Source organism: Opisthocomus hoazin, chromosome Z (genome assembly GCF_030867145.1).
Source record: "Opisthocomus hoazin isolate bOpiHoa1 chromosome Z, bOpiHoa1.hap1, whole genome shotgun sequence".
NCBI classification, from domain to species: Eukaryota; Metazoa; Chordata; class Aves; order Opisthocomiformes; family Opisthocomidae; genus Opisthocomus; species Opisthocomus hoazin.
This window is the reverse complement of record NC_134454.1, coordinates 63,296,106-63,310,515: the sequence shown is the minus strand read 5'-3', so window position 1 is coordinate 63,310,515 and position 14,410 is coordinate 63,296,106. Positions and strand designations below refer to the sequence as shown.

The 14,410-nt window shown below is 45.6% G+C and overlaps 1 protein-coding gene across 3 annotated transcripts in view; it reads right to left on the bottom strand.

The window, feature by feature from the left end:
* Positions 1-12,616, bottom strand: part of IQGAP2 (IQ motif containing GTPase activating protein 2) — a 128,817-nt gene extending 116,201 nt beyond the window's left edge. For all 3 annotated transcript variants that reach the window (XM_075411839.1, XM_075411840.1, XM_075411841.1), the window contains exon 1: positions 12,563-12,616. In XM_075411839.1, the coding sequence (XP_075267954.1) occupies positions 12,563-12,608 (46 nt within the window). In that variant the 5' untranslated portion in view covers positions 12,609-12,616. The remainder of the gene's footprint in view (positions 1-12,562) is intronic.
* Between the last annotated feature and the right edge of the window lie 1,794 nt (positions 12,617-14,410).

Sequence of the window (14,410 nt, the reverse complement as noted above, 5' to 3'; positions counted from 1 at the left end):
AAAAGTAATTTTTTTAAAAGGCTGGTTGGTCAGATTAGCACATCACTGGAGGCATTCCGAATAATATTGCACATTCCAGCAGTAATTTCCAAAATGGTTTCCTTCTCCAGAGGTTAATTCATGAGCAAACAAATAGTAAAGCATGAAAGGTTCCTCTGTCAGCTTTATACCTTCACTGCTTCCTTAAATAAAGAACTTGTGATTTGAATTCCACATATTTTGACACTTTTACCATTTGCTCTGTTCATTTCACTGGAATTACTTTAACCTGTTTGCTTTTTATTAGCAATATACATTAACCACCTTCAATAAAAAAGCCAAAATTTTACCATATGGATTCAATTTCCTTACATTTTACCTACTGTGACCTCAGTCCAACGTAACACAAGCAGAATGTAAGCAAAATAATGAAAAGGACAGTTTAATATTGCCAGGCTAGTAAAATGCACTACTCAACTATAAAAGACAGAAAAATCTTAGCATCTACAGCACAGCTTAGTATCAACCCTGTAACTGGGTTTAGTCAGAATGAAAATGCTAAGCTTCTTGACAAAAAACGTCACCAAATTGATTTCTAGCATTAGAAAGTTTATATTTCAATTTTCTCTGAAATGAACAGGAGGTATATCAGTAAGTCAAATGCATATGCACACCTACATAAAAGGAGTCGTCACTTTTGAAGGGTAAAATACTTTGAAGGTTACCCAAAAAGGGTGAAAAGCTCATCTAAAAGGCATTCATCCCTCTCCAAGGAGCTGGAAGCAGCGACAAAGAAGATAACAGCAAAAGGAGATGTGACTAGCCTTCTGCTGAACTCCAGAGGCAACTTTCGTCATATGTAGTCACAGCACCACTACCTGTGGCCACAACCCCACCCGTAAACATCTGTGGATCAAGTCCAGGACAGAAAGCCACTGCAGAAACAGAGTGGAAGAACAGGAAAGAGGGGCTGGAGACCATCATTGGGAAGGACAGGGTGCAGATTGAACTCACCACGGTGGCAGCAGTAAACCCAAATTCAGGTTTGTCCACCCCTCATCTGTTCACACGCATTGATGTTGACCCACAGGTCTATTGCACTCCTGCTGCTGCCAGTTTAGATGCTCTCCTGTGCAAACAGCAGCTGAAATCATTTTAATGAAGTTGTTTGAGACATCTTAGCCAACATGCAAGAACAGAATAAAGTACAAGGCTTAATGAGGCAAACGGGGACCCTAGGGACTAAAGAAGATAAGCAAGTCTGATAAGAGCCATTGATGCTTCACCAAAAGGGAACTAGTTGCAGTCCACAAGAAAAAGCATAGCACCAAGGTTTTCAGTCACTGTTGTCATTCTTTCGTAGAAATTAAAAAGACTGATGGCCATTTACACAGTAACCAATTAACATAACATCCTGCAAATGCTGCACAGGATTTTTGGCTAAATCAGACCCTTGTTTGATTCCTTTTCATCTTGAAATTGTCAAAAGGCTCATCTGTGTTACAATCTGAGACCAGAACAGTGATTTACAGATACAGTTGTAGCAAATCCCTACTACCTGTGGGCTACACTTGGTTACCAGAAAGGAGAAAGACAAGAACAGCAGGGACACGGGGAGTGAGAGAGGGGGAAGGGAAGAACCCCTCACACCTCCTGAAAAAAGTCCAGCACTATATTCTGTTTGGGAGGAAACAGTAGACAAATGGATTCAATATTCAGATCATTGGGAGGCTGACTTCAAAAAGCTTCCTACCAGCAAATTCACAGTACAGTAACCAGCTGGAAGAAATGTGGTAAGGTGTAGCTTAAAGAACAGAAAACAAGGATGACAGGCAGGAACACTGGAGTGAAAGACAAAGAGAACCTGAGAAGAAAGCTGTGTCTGAGTGTCACTGAGTAACTCAGACAATAGCTACACGAGTCTCAGGGTCTGAACCATAAGACTCAGAAGGACTGAAACACCTGTCTAGCAAAAGCCATAAGCATGAGCGTCACTCAAGCACTGAGCAGATTTGAAATCACCATGAGAAAGACTGCAGTGTAGAAACCCTCAGCCCTGACATCTGGTCTTAATTCTTCCTCTGAGAATTCATCATCCCCTGCTCCTTCCCTAGCCAGTCTGTTGCAGAGTCGTCCTCCTACCAAGGTCTAAACAAACCATTTGCTTCACACTCTCCATACTCTGAAAGGAACTCCAGAAAACACCTGAAATTTCAATACAAACACAAACAGGCAAATAATAAAGAAAAGTATGCATGCTGTGAGGTTTGCAGCCTTGAACTTGGAGAACACATTTCCCTGCCTGCCTTGCTTTTTGTTCCTAAATAATTATTACAGTCACAATATCTTTGAAGGTTGCAATTTAAATTCTTTGATTTACAGGCACAATTTTTTTTCTAACCTTCGTGGGGAGAAAAAACTTAAGCATTAGGGATGACACATCTGAAAATTAGTTTGTATCCACAGACCCAAAGAATGAGACTGAAGAATTTTAATACAAAACAAATGGCTTAAAATTCACAAGAACATAAATAAATATTATGTGGAACACCAATCAGGTGTGTTAAGTTTAGGTGACGAGCAGGACCCCTGGACACCCAGAGGTAGAGACTGAACAGAGCCATGGTGGTTCATGCCCTCCCTCTGACATTCCCAGCTCCCCTGGATAGGTAGCTGAGCGGATTGTGAAACAATCCAAAACTGCAGCTGTGTCTGCAGCTGAGCTGGCCTAGCACAAGCAGGAACCACAAAAAAAAAAAGATGGAGGTGCAGCATCAGGCTCACAAGCTAGGATGTCACCCTACATCTTCCTGGCCTTTCTAACTGTGTCAGTCCACACAGGTGCAGAAAGTCACAGAGGATGGAGATGCACCTTTTTTGTTCCCACTTTATGGGTGAAAAGCTACATTCTTGCAGAAGAAGGCAAACTCAGTGTATCCATGCAGGTAGCAAGTCCAGAGGCAGTCCTATGTCAGCAATGACCTCAGTTATCACCTGAAGCCTGCTCTGCTGCCTCCACTGCATAGTAGGAACGCAAATGCTTGCAGAGTTATTGAAGCTGGCACTGCTGGCTCCAGGGTAACCTCCTCCCAGTGCTCCCTGCTTGGTCACTTCAGGATCACACTGCAAAGGTAGGCAGACATTGCTTTGCAGGGCAATTGCCCACATTGCTTCTGGACAACTCCAGCCCTTATTGCTCATTCACTTACATACCCAGTAACAAGAACTAATCTTTCCTTCATTATCAGGAGTTAGAACCATATGAGAGAACAGAAGCACATAAGACTTAAGTGTCTAATCACAGGCCTTTGAGCAAGGTTTGAGAAGAGCAGGCAAAACCTCACCCTTTCACTCAGTGCATCCAGTACCTAAATATTGAGTCAAACTGCTCTGGGTGACAATGACACATTTACTATTGTACATATCACTGCAAAATCAGATAGTGACCCTGATGTTCCTCCAAAATTATCAATAAACCCAGTACTTCCATTTCCAGAACAAGCCACTGACAGCTGTGCTCACCAGACAAGTTTTCGCCCAAATCATACAGTCACAAGTTTTTAAGTACAACTGTACTAGTTCTACTGAATTCATATTTCCTCTAAACTAACACAAAACTTTGTCAATCTCCCCTTGAAGAACTTCATTTTTCAGGTTACTTCCTTGTGTCTATTCCATTGCTCACTCCAAAAAGTAAAGTTTGGGTTAATGTAGCAAGTACTGACCACAGGACAGTCTCCTCACAGCCTTGAACCCATTTCCATTAATGAAAGCACCAGAGTAACAATGTATCAATCATGAATAAAAAATCAGGAGCATATTGACAGCACTGTGTAAAAACCTCAAAACAAGCATTCTGCTTGAAATAGCAATACTAAGACCACTAAAATAAAGGAAGTGTAACTAGCTTTTAACCACTGTTATGGCAACCATGGTACAAGCAATGCACATAAACTTAAATTAAGCTATGCGTTTGCAAATTTTGAAGTCTCTACCTAACAAGGAAATTCACATCCTCAAGGGCCGAGCACTGCGTTTTATTATCTTTCATGTAGCTGCAGTCTGTTTCCTTTGTTGAAGCAATACTTCAAAAAATCAAGACTTCTGCTAGGACTTGTAATGGCTCTTCTGCAAAGCTTTGTCCCGTTTCCAACTTACACTCTATGGTTAGTCTCCTTATAATTAGGCATTTACAACTGCTACAGGGAGCACAGCAGTCTGAAAAAATAGCTACTCTCCACCAGCAGTATCTTGCCCCAGGTGAGTCTCTGCCATTCCTGCTCTATATGGGAAATATTTCTGTAGAGACCAAGGGTCACAACAAGCCTTGTTCATCAGCAGTATTTCTGCTCCTCCTGGCCTGCACACTAAAGGCTGTCAAGAGTGAGAACAAGTGAAATACTTTTACCTAATTGGTAACAGTTTTCATGCAAATAGTCAAATTCCAAGAAAGTCTATACTTTATAACTTGAAGAAGTTAAACTGAAATTACTTGATCGGATGTAAATTTACGTCTCAAATGTGCCCAAGAAGCTAGTGCAGAAAAAAATCCACTACTGTTACAGAAGCCCAAAAATCTCGACTGCTCATTTCTTCGTCCTTCTTGGGAGTCCAGACAGACCCTGTCAATGGGCATCATTTGCAGCCTCGACAGAAGCAGCCTACGAGTCAGCACCCTCCCACCATAGTTTTCAGAAGCAGGATACAGACGAATGTTAGAGAAATCCAGCTCTATTTTTACCAGAAGCCTCTGTAAATGTTTATGGAGCTACTTAATATTGTTTAGGTGTGGCAAAAAAAAGGGAAGCTGCTGAATGTTATTGCCATGGTTCAGTGTTATAGGAAACACCAGCCCTCATTTTGCCTGTTACTACCCACAATACTAAGAAATTTGATTCATTTTGTTCTAAAATAACTCACATCAGTGAAATCTTCAGCAAAACCATGTGGTCTTACTTCTTGTGATCTGTATGAAGATAGAACTTGGAACGCAAGCAAGGAGCTTGCTTTGCATATGATAAAATCTGTATATTTTCTGGAGTGTTGTAACCCTTGTGTTAGCCATCATTACCATAGTCAGAGGTGATGTAAATTCAAAGCAGCAGGCAGTCACACTCATTTCTTGCAGGTAAGCTGTCTACCCACCCTCAGTGGTCAGCTGCCATGCAACTTCAAATGCCACACCAAGGCTGGTTCATCTCCTAGCCTCCTCTAAATCACAGTGAAGAAATCCACGCTTTGCTCTGGTCTGAAGAGTAATATTGAAAATAATATCTAAGCTCAGATGTAGTGAAATCACATTTACTGTGTGCCTGGTTTTGTAAAAACAGCTGACCATTTTTCCTTGGTAAAAACTCTGTCCCGGATACATCTAAACATAATCACTGCTCTCCCCAGGACTCCTTTTCAGTTACACCACCATAGGCCCATGTTGGTATTTCAGTGTATTCTGCTACACTGTATTGAGAATATATGGAATTTAAGACATTTTTACCACTGAACAGAGGCCAGCCACCTATCGATTGAGTGAATCAGTTGGGCTTGAAAAAACTAAAAACCCCAGAAATAAGCAGCATACACTGCAAGTTATATCTCATCTCTACAGTTTTGAGGCTCTGCAAGTCAAGAGTAATTTTACCAGCAGAAAAGGGTTGGAAAAGTATCCTGAATCTTTATGTACAAAAGTTTTTCTTTCTTTTTCAAATAGTCTAGCGTTTATACAGTTTCTTACAATTTTCTTACCGCTGAGGCATTGCCTTGCGAACACTGTACTGCCTTCACTGACACTTATATGAAACCACAGCGCTGGAGATGAAATTCCCTCAAAAACATTTCTGTAACCCAAAATTCCCTGGGCAGCAGGAGACCTGAGAGCAGCCCCAGCCCTGGCAGGTAGCAAGGCACCAGGGTGGCAGTGACACCACAGCAGAGACATCCTGGGGTACACCATGGTGACACACACAGCTCCTTCTTGTGTGCTGACGGCGCTTTTTGTTGCCCCACTGCACCCACACTTTCCAGATCTGTATGTGCAGCAGTAACACAACTTCAATCAACTCCACCTGCCATTCCTCCAGTCACTTGTGCTCATCCATTCTTCAGCTGCTGCATCATGCTGGCAGACCTGCCTGCGGGTTTTTGCTGCGAGCCAGACCAGGGACCTAATCCAGCCAAAAATAACCCCATGGAAGGAGCTGAGGTTGCTTCTCCCACCAGGAGAGCTGACTGAAAGCACATGTGAAACCACAGCTTCAGGGTGCTGTTCCAGAGCAATTTAAACACATTAAAATTCTGGCTGTCACAGTCCCACCTGGCCAGAAAGTTCTTCCTGCCCCTGGCCAAGCAGGAACAGCTGTGAGATCTGCAGCCAGCCCCTGCAGAGACAGGAAGCAACCGCAAATCCAGCAACACAACTCAGCTCTGCAAAGAGAGATTAGCTTCCTGGCAGACTGGGTCTTCGTGCCACTGTATGAGCATTGGCAAGAGGGGAAGACCACAGAAGCCTGACAGAGCTGCTGAAGGCACCTCGGCAAGTTCAAGCTGCTGAAACCTCACCAGCTGCAACAGTCTGCAGCAAGGCAGGAGCTGGGGTCCCAATGTAATTAACACCAGTTAAAAACAGCAGCTTCTCTCACAAACGATGGCTCTAGATACAGGATCATGGTTTTGGCACGGAAAACCTGTGTCCTTGTTTAGTTTTCAGGTTTATCTTGATTATAATGACTTCAACCAGACTATTAGTCACAGATATCCCCTGTACTTATCTGTGATTCCCCAAAACACCTTTGAAACACCCCTTTAAGAACACAAGCAAAACATTCACTGGCATACAGTTTGTCATTACAACCCTGTGAGAGTGATTGCCTTAATGAAGTACATTTCCATATAGGGTTTGGACATTTCCTGTTCCAGCTGCCCCTGGACTAATTTGTGCTGTGTTCCTAGAATCTGTGAGGCTCCAATCCTGCAAATGTAACAAGTGTACTCAGTAGCTTTACAAATCAAGCACTTTGTGAGAGGATACCACTAATTTTCAGAAGGAACGGCCAGTAGAGGATGGGTAGCATTCATGACTGCATATTTCTCAGCAGACTTTGAAGCCTGGTGAGAATTGGTTTAAATACCTTGCTAGATACCATGACAGCTTTTACTGTACTTTGAAGGAAGCAGATCAGAGTCCACAGGGGAGGACTGGCAGAGGCCACATCCTTCATCACCCTCTTCATCTGAAGCCACAGACTGCTTAGTCTGATACAACCAAGCCAAGAGAAGCAGCAGCTGGGACAAGGACTGCAGTTTATGCCGGCTTTGGAGCCTGGCTGGCAGGCACCACACCTTGAGGCAACAGGTCCTCAAGGGCTGGCAGCAATTTTCTAGTAGTTGTGAGTCAGAGCTGTACAGTGCTCCTTGAATCTGACTCCTGAGGAATTTATACCTGGCCAATGTCTTAACTTGGGCAATAAGCGATAACAAGGCCCCTGCCCTCCCTGATCATGCTCCCCAGGACCAGGTGGGCATCACTTCTCCCCTGTCCAGCACCTGTGCTTTCTTTCCACAACAAACTGCAGTTCAAGGATACCTGCTCCAAAAAAACATCAAAACAGCCTGAACAAGTGAAGCAAACACAGCAGGTTAATCATTTCCTGCAAGGATCAGGGCGCAGGAAAGCACACTCACTTATCATACCACTGAAACATGACCTAGAAGTCCTCCCTATCGCTGCCAGGCATTTTTTTTTCCACCTTATACGTAAGGTTATTACTAGTAAATCTTGCTTCAATTAGCAACAGTATCAAGCAAATCTTGAGCTAGAACAACTACATAACTGAAACGCCACTTAACAGAAGAGGCAAGCTGCAAATCTGCATACTTCTCATTCCCTGCCTTGCGTATTGGACTTGATCTAGCACACTCACATGTGCTATAAATCCCGTTTCCAGCGCAACATTAATATTTCCTGTTACAACAATGTTCAAGTAGCTTTAAGCATGCTGTAACATAGCTCTGTCCTTGCTTTACCAAGAGACTTCACGGGAGATGAGTCTGCTTTGTACAAAAAGCACACACAGAACCACTCCTACCAAATGAATTATGTGCACTTGGTTAAACAAAGCAGTTCAACTTTTCAAGTTCTCATTCAGCAGTTTAATTATTAGCAACCTACAAAAGGGTAGAAGAGATAAACAGTGTATTTGGTTGCCAAATTACACCCATCAATAAAAAGAAGAAAAGTGTTCTCATAACCCACAAGCACTACGAAAAAGTATACACCCAAAAGAACATATATGCATAGGACAGTTAAGCTTTTTTTTTTTCCCCTTAGCTTTAAAAAACTGCATCTGTTTTCACTTAGAAAAATCCTATGGAACTTTTACCAAAAGATTTTTTTTTTTCCCCTCTTCAGTTGAAAAGCAGCTATTTGTTTCCCTGTGCTTAATAGACATGCAGAAAAAACTATGGTTTCTGAAGTTAAACACTTTACAAAAAGCCACCAGTTTGCAAGATATCACATCCTGCCAAAGTAAGAAGATAGGTGCAGTTTCATAGAGAGGCGTAGGCTGCGTTTCACTTCATGTTTGCCCTGCCTGTCTCCACAGGCAGGGCAGGGCAGCTCTCCCCCACAAAGCTTCTTGCTGGCTGTTTGTCTCATCCCCTAACTCCTAGTGCCAAACAGAAGCTGTCCTGTGAGCCAGGACCAGCAGCAGCACAAGCAACGCCCTCGTCACTAGATACTAAAGCCAAATTCCCCCCCCCCCATTCACTCATCTATGCCCAGTGAAGCTGGCTTTCTGGCTTCAGTAGGAAAGATGAAGACTTCTTTAGCTGCTTGTCTCCAAGGGATGTGTTTGATGATGATGAAGCATCTAGTTTCTCTCCCACTCTGTATGCAGGGACCTGGGGCATACATTAATTCAGCTGCTCTGAGCATGGAAATGCCTGAAATCCTCTGCAAATCCAGACACTCCTGGCCTCACTCACTGTAGCTTTATTACATTCCTTGAAATGTGGTGAAGCAATGCAGACATTTCTTACAATACTTGAGCATTTGTATCTGCACACAGGTTTCAGGGAGACCTAGCTATGAAGGACCGGAAAGTGCTAGAAAAAAAGGCATTCTCAAAGGTACACCGCTGTCTGATTCACTATCTTCCCATGTTCAAAGCTTCACAATCTGTGAGGCACATCCAAGATACATAGTTTTACTCTTCGTAATCTGTAACAGCACCAAGCATTTGTGTCATAAAAATGGCTCATACCTTGAGTTGTATTACAAGTCCCAATTCTCTGCAATTCTGTGAACCTCTGCATCTGATTGTGTTGTGATTGAGAAATAAACCAGCCAACAGCAGTAGCCAGACTGGAAACCCAGCTACGTAAATTCTGTTGCAGCGTGCCTGTTAACGTGGTTTCTGCTGTATAAGCTGCTTCCTTGTACTTGGATGGTCTCACTTTAGTTGAAGCTGGACACGAATATCTGAAAGATTCAATGAGGCACCAACAGAAATTTCTTCAGCATCTTTTTTAAGCTATGGACAGCACGCAGAGTTGGATCACCAATAAGTGGTCCAGGAAGCCACAAGGCTTTGGCCATAACAGGCTAAGAGAAGCATCAAAGACTTTGCTCTGAGCTCCTGTTTCTCCCATGAACCATGTTCAACCTGAACTAGCACCCACCCAGAAAGGCATCTTCTTTCCTTGGTGTCATTCATCTATTTCCTGGCTTTAAAGATGAAAATGACCAGCTCTAAGATTTTTTTTCTAGATGCGTATCTCTGAGTTACTACATCAGCAAAACTTGCACTGCAAAGCTAGTTTTTAATATATGTCATCCCAATTACTCACTTTGTGCTGCAAGGTCTTATGCCCAGGGACACTTTTTTTTCCCAGTGGTATCCATCAGGCTACAAAATGTAACCAAGATTTGCATATGTCTTCCTCTCTAATTGTCAAAATGAAATGCTACTGATAACCAGGCACTGGTTCTTATATTTTCTAGCAAAGAATTATCATAGTAAAATGTTAACCTTTTTCAGAGCAACACAGAAACTCTGCCAGGAGCCTGAAGCCAAAGTCGAAAGTCCAAGTTAAGCTAAATGTTTCAAACAGTACTAGGTCACTAAAGCAAGGAGTCTTAGCAATTTGATAGCCTAACTTGGACAACTTATTAACTGTTCTAGGAAATCTAGCAAAGATGTGGTGTTCAACATGAGGAACTGTTTGCCAGTAATCCGAAGCACAGTTTTAGTTATACAGAGAACCTACCACTTATGATGGGCTTTGTGAGAGCTCAGATAATGCAGGTGTAAGCTTTCTGTTTAGGAAGCCTTTTCTTTTTTATTGGCTTTTTAAGATGCTGCTTCCCTCCTCCTCCTAAAACCGGGGGCAAGTACTGTGTACATAAAGTGTACTTGGTTTTCTAGACACAGGCTAAAAAAAATCAAATATGCACCCATACTTTTGATATTGCTACAGACAAGGCTATGGTTTGTTCTTTGGTGCATGGAGTGTTTTTTTTTTAAATTTAGGCATCAGCCTGGCATATTGGAGGAGCCTCAGCCCAGTCCCTTGAAGAGAATGTTTTCTCAAAAGTTCCTGCAGCAAAGAAAATCCATCCTAAAAAAACAAACGAGGATGTGGTGCGGTACAGCAGCTGCAGCCTCTCACACAGGGGAGGACAGAACAACCACTGCAGCCTGAGCACGCAAGCAGCATCAGTCAGAGGGGAGGTGGCATCAGAAAAGCCAAGAAGGGTGCTCTCATCTGCTCGTGTCCCTGGGACAAACGACCAAGCACCAGGAGAGTGGCTACAACTCAAAACACCAACTTCTTCCTGGTCACCACGGCAAAAAAGCTTTGAACTATCATAACAAAGCATAAGCACTGAGAGGACAGACCATACCTTCAAAACTATATACATCATCCTTAACGCGGTCATTCTTTCCCCCCAGTAAAGAAGGCCTGAGGTTCTTAATATACTGTGAGCAGCTCTGGCAAGGAGGTAACTTATCCTCATTACCCAAGCAGGAACCAAGGCACAAAGCATGAGCCCTTTAAGTCAAAGCCTCATCTATGGTCATACCGGACTTTATGACAGACTAGCAAGTGCTGCATGTCCAGACTCACATGTTCTGATACTAGCCAGACCAGATCTGCAGCGGAGAGCCCTTGTTGCTAGGGGTCCAATGGGCACACCACATACATTTGCAGAGTTTCTGCATGTCAGGCAAGCAAATTGCCAACCTGGGGCTGGAGCACTGTGCAGCACACTGCCCGGACACTGCCCTACCATGCAGGCAACGGCACAGCAAGCTGAGATGACTGGGAGATTGCCTTCACAGTCAGAATATTCACCTTTGTGAACATGCCAGCATGTGCACCCTGTCTATGTCTCTAATAACCACTCCAAAAGATGTTGTAAGTACTGATAACAGTGAACACGCCTTCAGAAGTCTCATCCACCTCGCACGTAGTGCAAACAAAAAGGAAACCTGCAGGCAGGGTCCACAGACTGCCACAATCGGCAGGCATCAATAGAGGGAAATGCTCAGGAGGGCACAACATCCTCCAAGCTGCAGGTGTCACCGCCAAGCACCACCTGCTCTGTCTGCCCTGGCTGGAAGCGAGGTGACCCTCCCAACACTGTCACTGGTTTTTGTGCTTCTTTCGAAAAGGTGGTTTCAGAACCGGTTTTAAACAAAGCTGCTGTGCTAAGACCCGGGAAGCTGCTCACCAGACCACAGGATGCCAGGGTTGCGGTGAGCTTTTGCAAGCGATCTGCGCGTTTGCATTTTGTGACGCCTGAAACGTTCAGAGGCATTTCTTACAGGGATGGCAGAGTCGGGGGCTCGCACTGCTCTGCCCACTGGAGCCGGGAGCAAGCGCAGCCCGGTGCGGGATCCCCCCGCACGGCACAGCGAGGCCTGGAGAGCCCCGCAGCAGGGGGCGTGGGGGGGAGGCGCGTCGGGGCTTTTCTCCCGTACGGGTCGGGGGAGCGAATGCATCTCTCCTCCAGACGGACACCCGGCACCTGCACGGCCCCTCGCCTCACCCCGGGTATTATTTAAAGTCATAAAGCTCTAAGCCAAAGTTATAAAATTGGAAAGCAAAATTTTAATTTTGTAATCCGAAGTTCAGAAGCGATAGTGTAAAGGTCACAACGTGGGGACCCGAAACTGTAGTCACAGTCTCAAGCTAGGAAGCTCCAACCCACAGCGGTACCCGCGGCACCAAGCTACAACGTTCAAACCCAGAGCGGTACCTGTAACACCAAGCCACGGGGTCAAAACCCCCAACCTCTACCTGGAACCCGAAACTCCCAAGCCGCAGCGCGGAGTTACAGCGGCAGCCCGCTCGGAAAAGCTTCGGGGCGGAACGCGGCCCCGAGAAAACCCGCTCAAAACCCATCCCCAGCTCGCTGCGGGCTGACCGGGAACGAGCCGGAGCGCGGCGCGCCGGGGGTTTTACTTCCCCTCAACCCCCTCTTCCAGCGTTAAACCGCGAGGGCCGGCGAGAGAGCGGGAAACAAACCCCCCCCCCCCTCGACCCGAGCGGGGCCCGCCGCGCCGCCCCCAGCCCCACTCACAGCCGTAGCGGGGCCGCTGCAGGGCCGCCAGCTCCTCATGGTGCATCCTGACGCCGCCGCCGGAGGGACGGCGCGCGCGGCCGCCCGCCCTTCTTATGCGCGGCCCCGGCCCCGCTGATTTGCTGCCGCCCGCCGCCGCCGCCCCGCGCGCCGCCGAGGCCACCCGTGGCGGCCCCGCGCGGGGCGGCGGGCTGGGGGGGGGGAGGGGAGGAAGCGGGGCGCGGGGCGCGTGTGGAGAAACGGAAAGGGGGAAAAACAAAGAAGAAGGGAAGGGAGAAAGAAAGAAAGAAAAGGGGGGGGGGGGGAAAGTGGCAAAAAAGCAAAAAAAGGAAGCAAAACAGAGTAAAAACCCCTAAGACCAAAAAGAAAAAACAGCAAAGAAAAGCAAAAATGGGTAAAAAAAAGAAAAGAAAAAAGAAAAAAAGAGAAAAAAACTAAAATCAAAAAGCCCCCCCAAAAAAGGCAACGCACCCCCATCCCCCCAAAAAAGAAGCAACCAAACCCCTCAGCCCCACAACGGCCAAGGCGCCACCCCTCTGGCGTCTTTGCAGCGCAAGGCTGTGAAGAGAGGTGAAAAACTAAGCCCAGGCCTCCCACCTGCGATTTCGCTCGTTTGAAACGCCCCCACCCCCCACGAGGAGCATTTTCTCCAGGGTGGGAAGCCAGCCCTGCCATCTGCAGGGCACCCCTGGAGTGAGGCGCACCCTGCCCCATGTGGGTGCCCCTTCCCGAGGGGTTTAACGAGGGCGCGGGAGGAGATGTGCCTGCGTTCACGGCTTCCCTGCGAGGTGTCCCTGGTGTTCTCAGAGAGGGCTTTGTTTCAGACGGCAGAGCAACAGATCCATGGGTCGAAGGTTCATGTTTTGTGGCCGCAGCCTCCCAGGTGACATCTGAAACGCACCTGGAGAGGGGCAGGGGCAGGGGTTTCTCAAAGGCAAGTGTATTACAGGGCCACCCCGCATCTTCCTGAAGGTCGCTAAGCCGTGACATGAAGTTTACCGGAAGACAGAGAGTGAAACAGCGTCTGTGCACAGCCACAGCCTGCCTCGCAGAGCTCGTGGGACACGACGCACCTGAACATGCTTCTGGTTTAATGCATAGCCAAGTGCCAAGTGACTCCCGATGAGCGTTTGCAGATTGTCTGGAAGATTTCCTTCATTTCTGTTTCAAAATAAGACAGTGCTGGATCTACAGAGTCTCCCCTGTGGTTTTCCACAGGTTTGAGGATGTCTGTATGCTGTTTGCAAGGCCTTCTTTCTGCTCATTCCCTGTCTCCAGCTGTGCTGGGTATGGCTGACGGTCATGGGCTGAAAACATGCTGGGGGGCAAGAGACACTCCCAATAGTAATTCAGACATGGGTTATTCAGGAGGAAAGGACTGAAAATACAGAGGAAAAATGATGCCCGACAGGAAGCACCGTTACTTTCCTTGAGGTCATTTTGATTTTCTTCTCCCTTTTCCTCCACCCCTAGAGCCCAGGGATGATGACTCAGTGTAAAGGTGTATGACACAGGCATTGGTAGAGCCACAGTCCGCACGTGGCTTTCTGGATGCTTTTAATTTTAATTTTTAATTTTAAACAATCTCCCATTTTCTTGCTTCTCCTCTTCTTGGGTGACCAAACCCAACAGGGAAATGAAGAAACTGACTTTCACAGTCTAAAGTGCATTTGAGTTCATTGAAAACATTACATGTGCTTTAAATGACCATTTTCACTGCCTTTTATAGTGTTATACTTAGACTAAGTCAAGAAAATATTGAAGAACATGTTCTCCCTCCATTTTTTATTTATTAGTCAAAATCAGGCACTTCACAGTTTTCTTTAAATTATCTTTTCTGACTAAAAT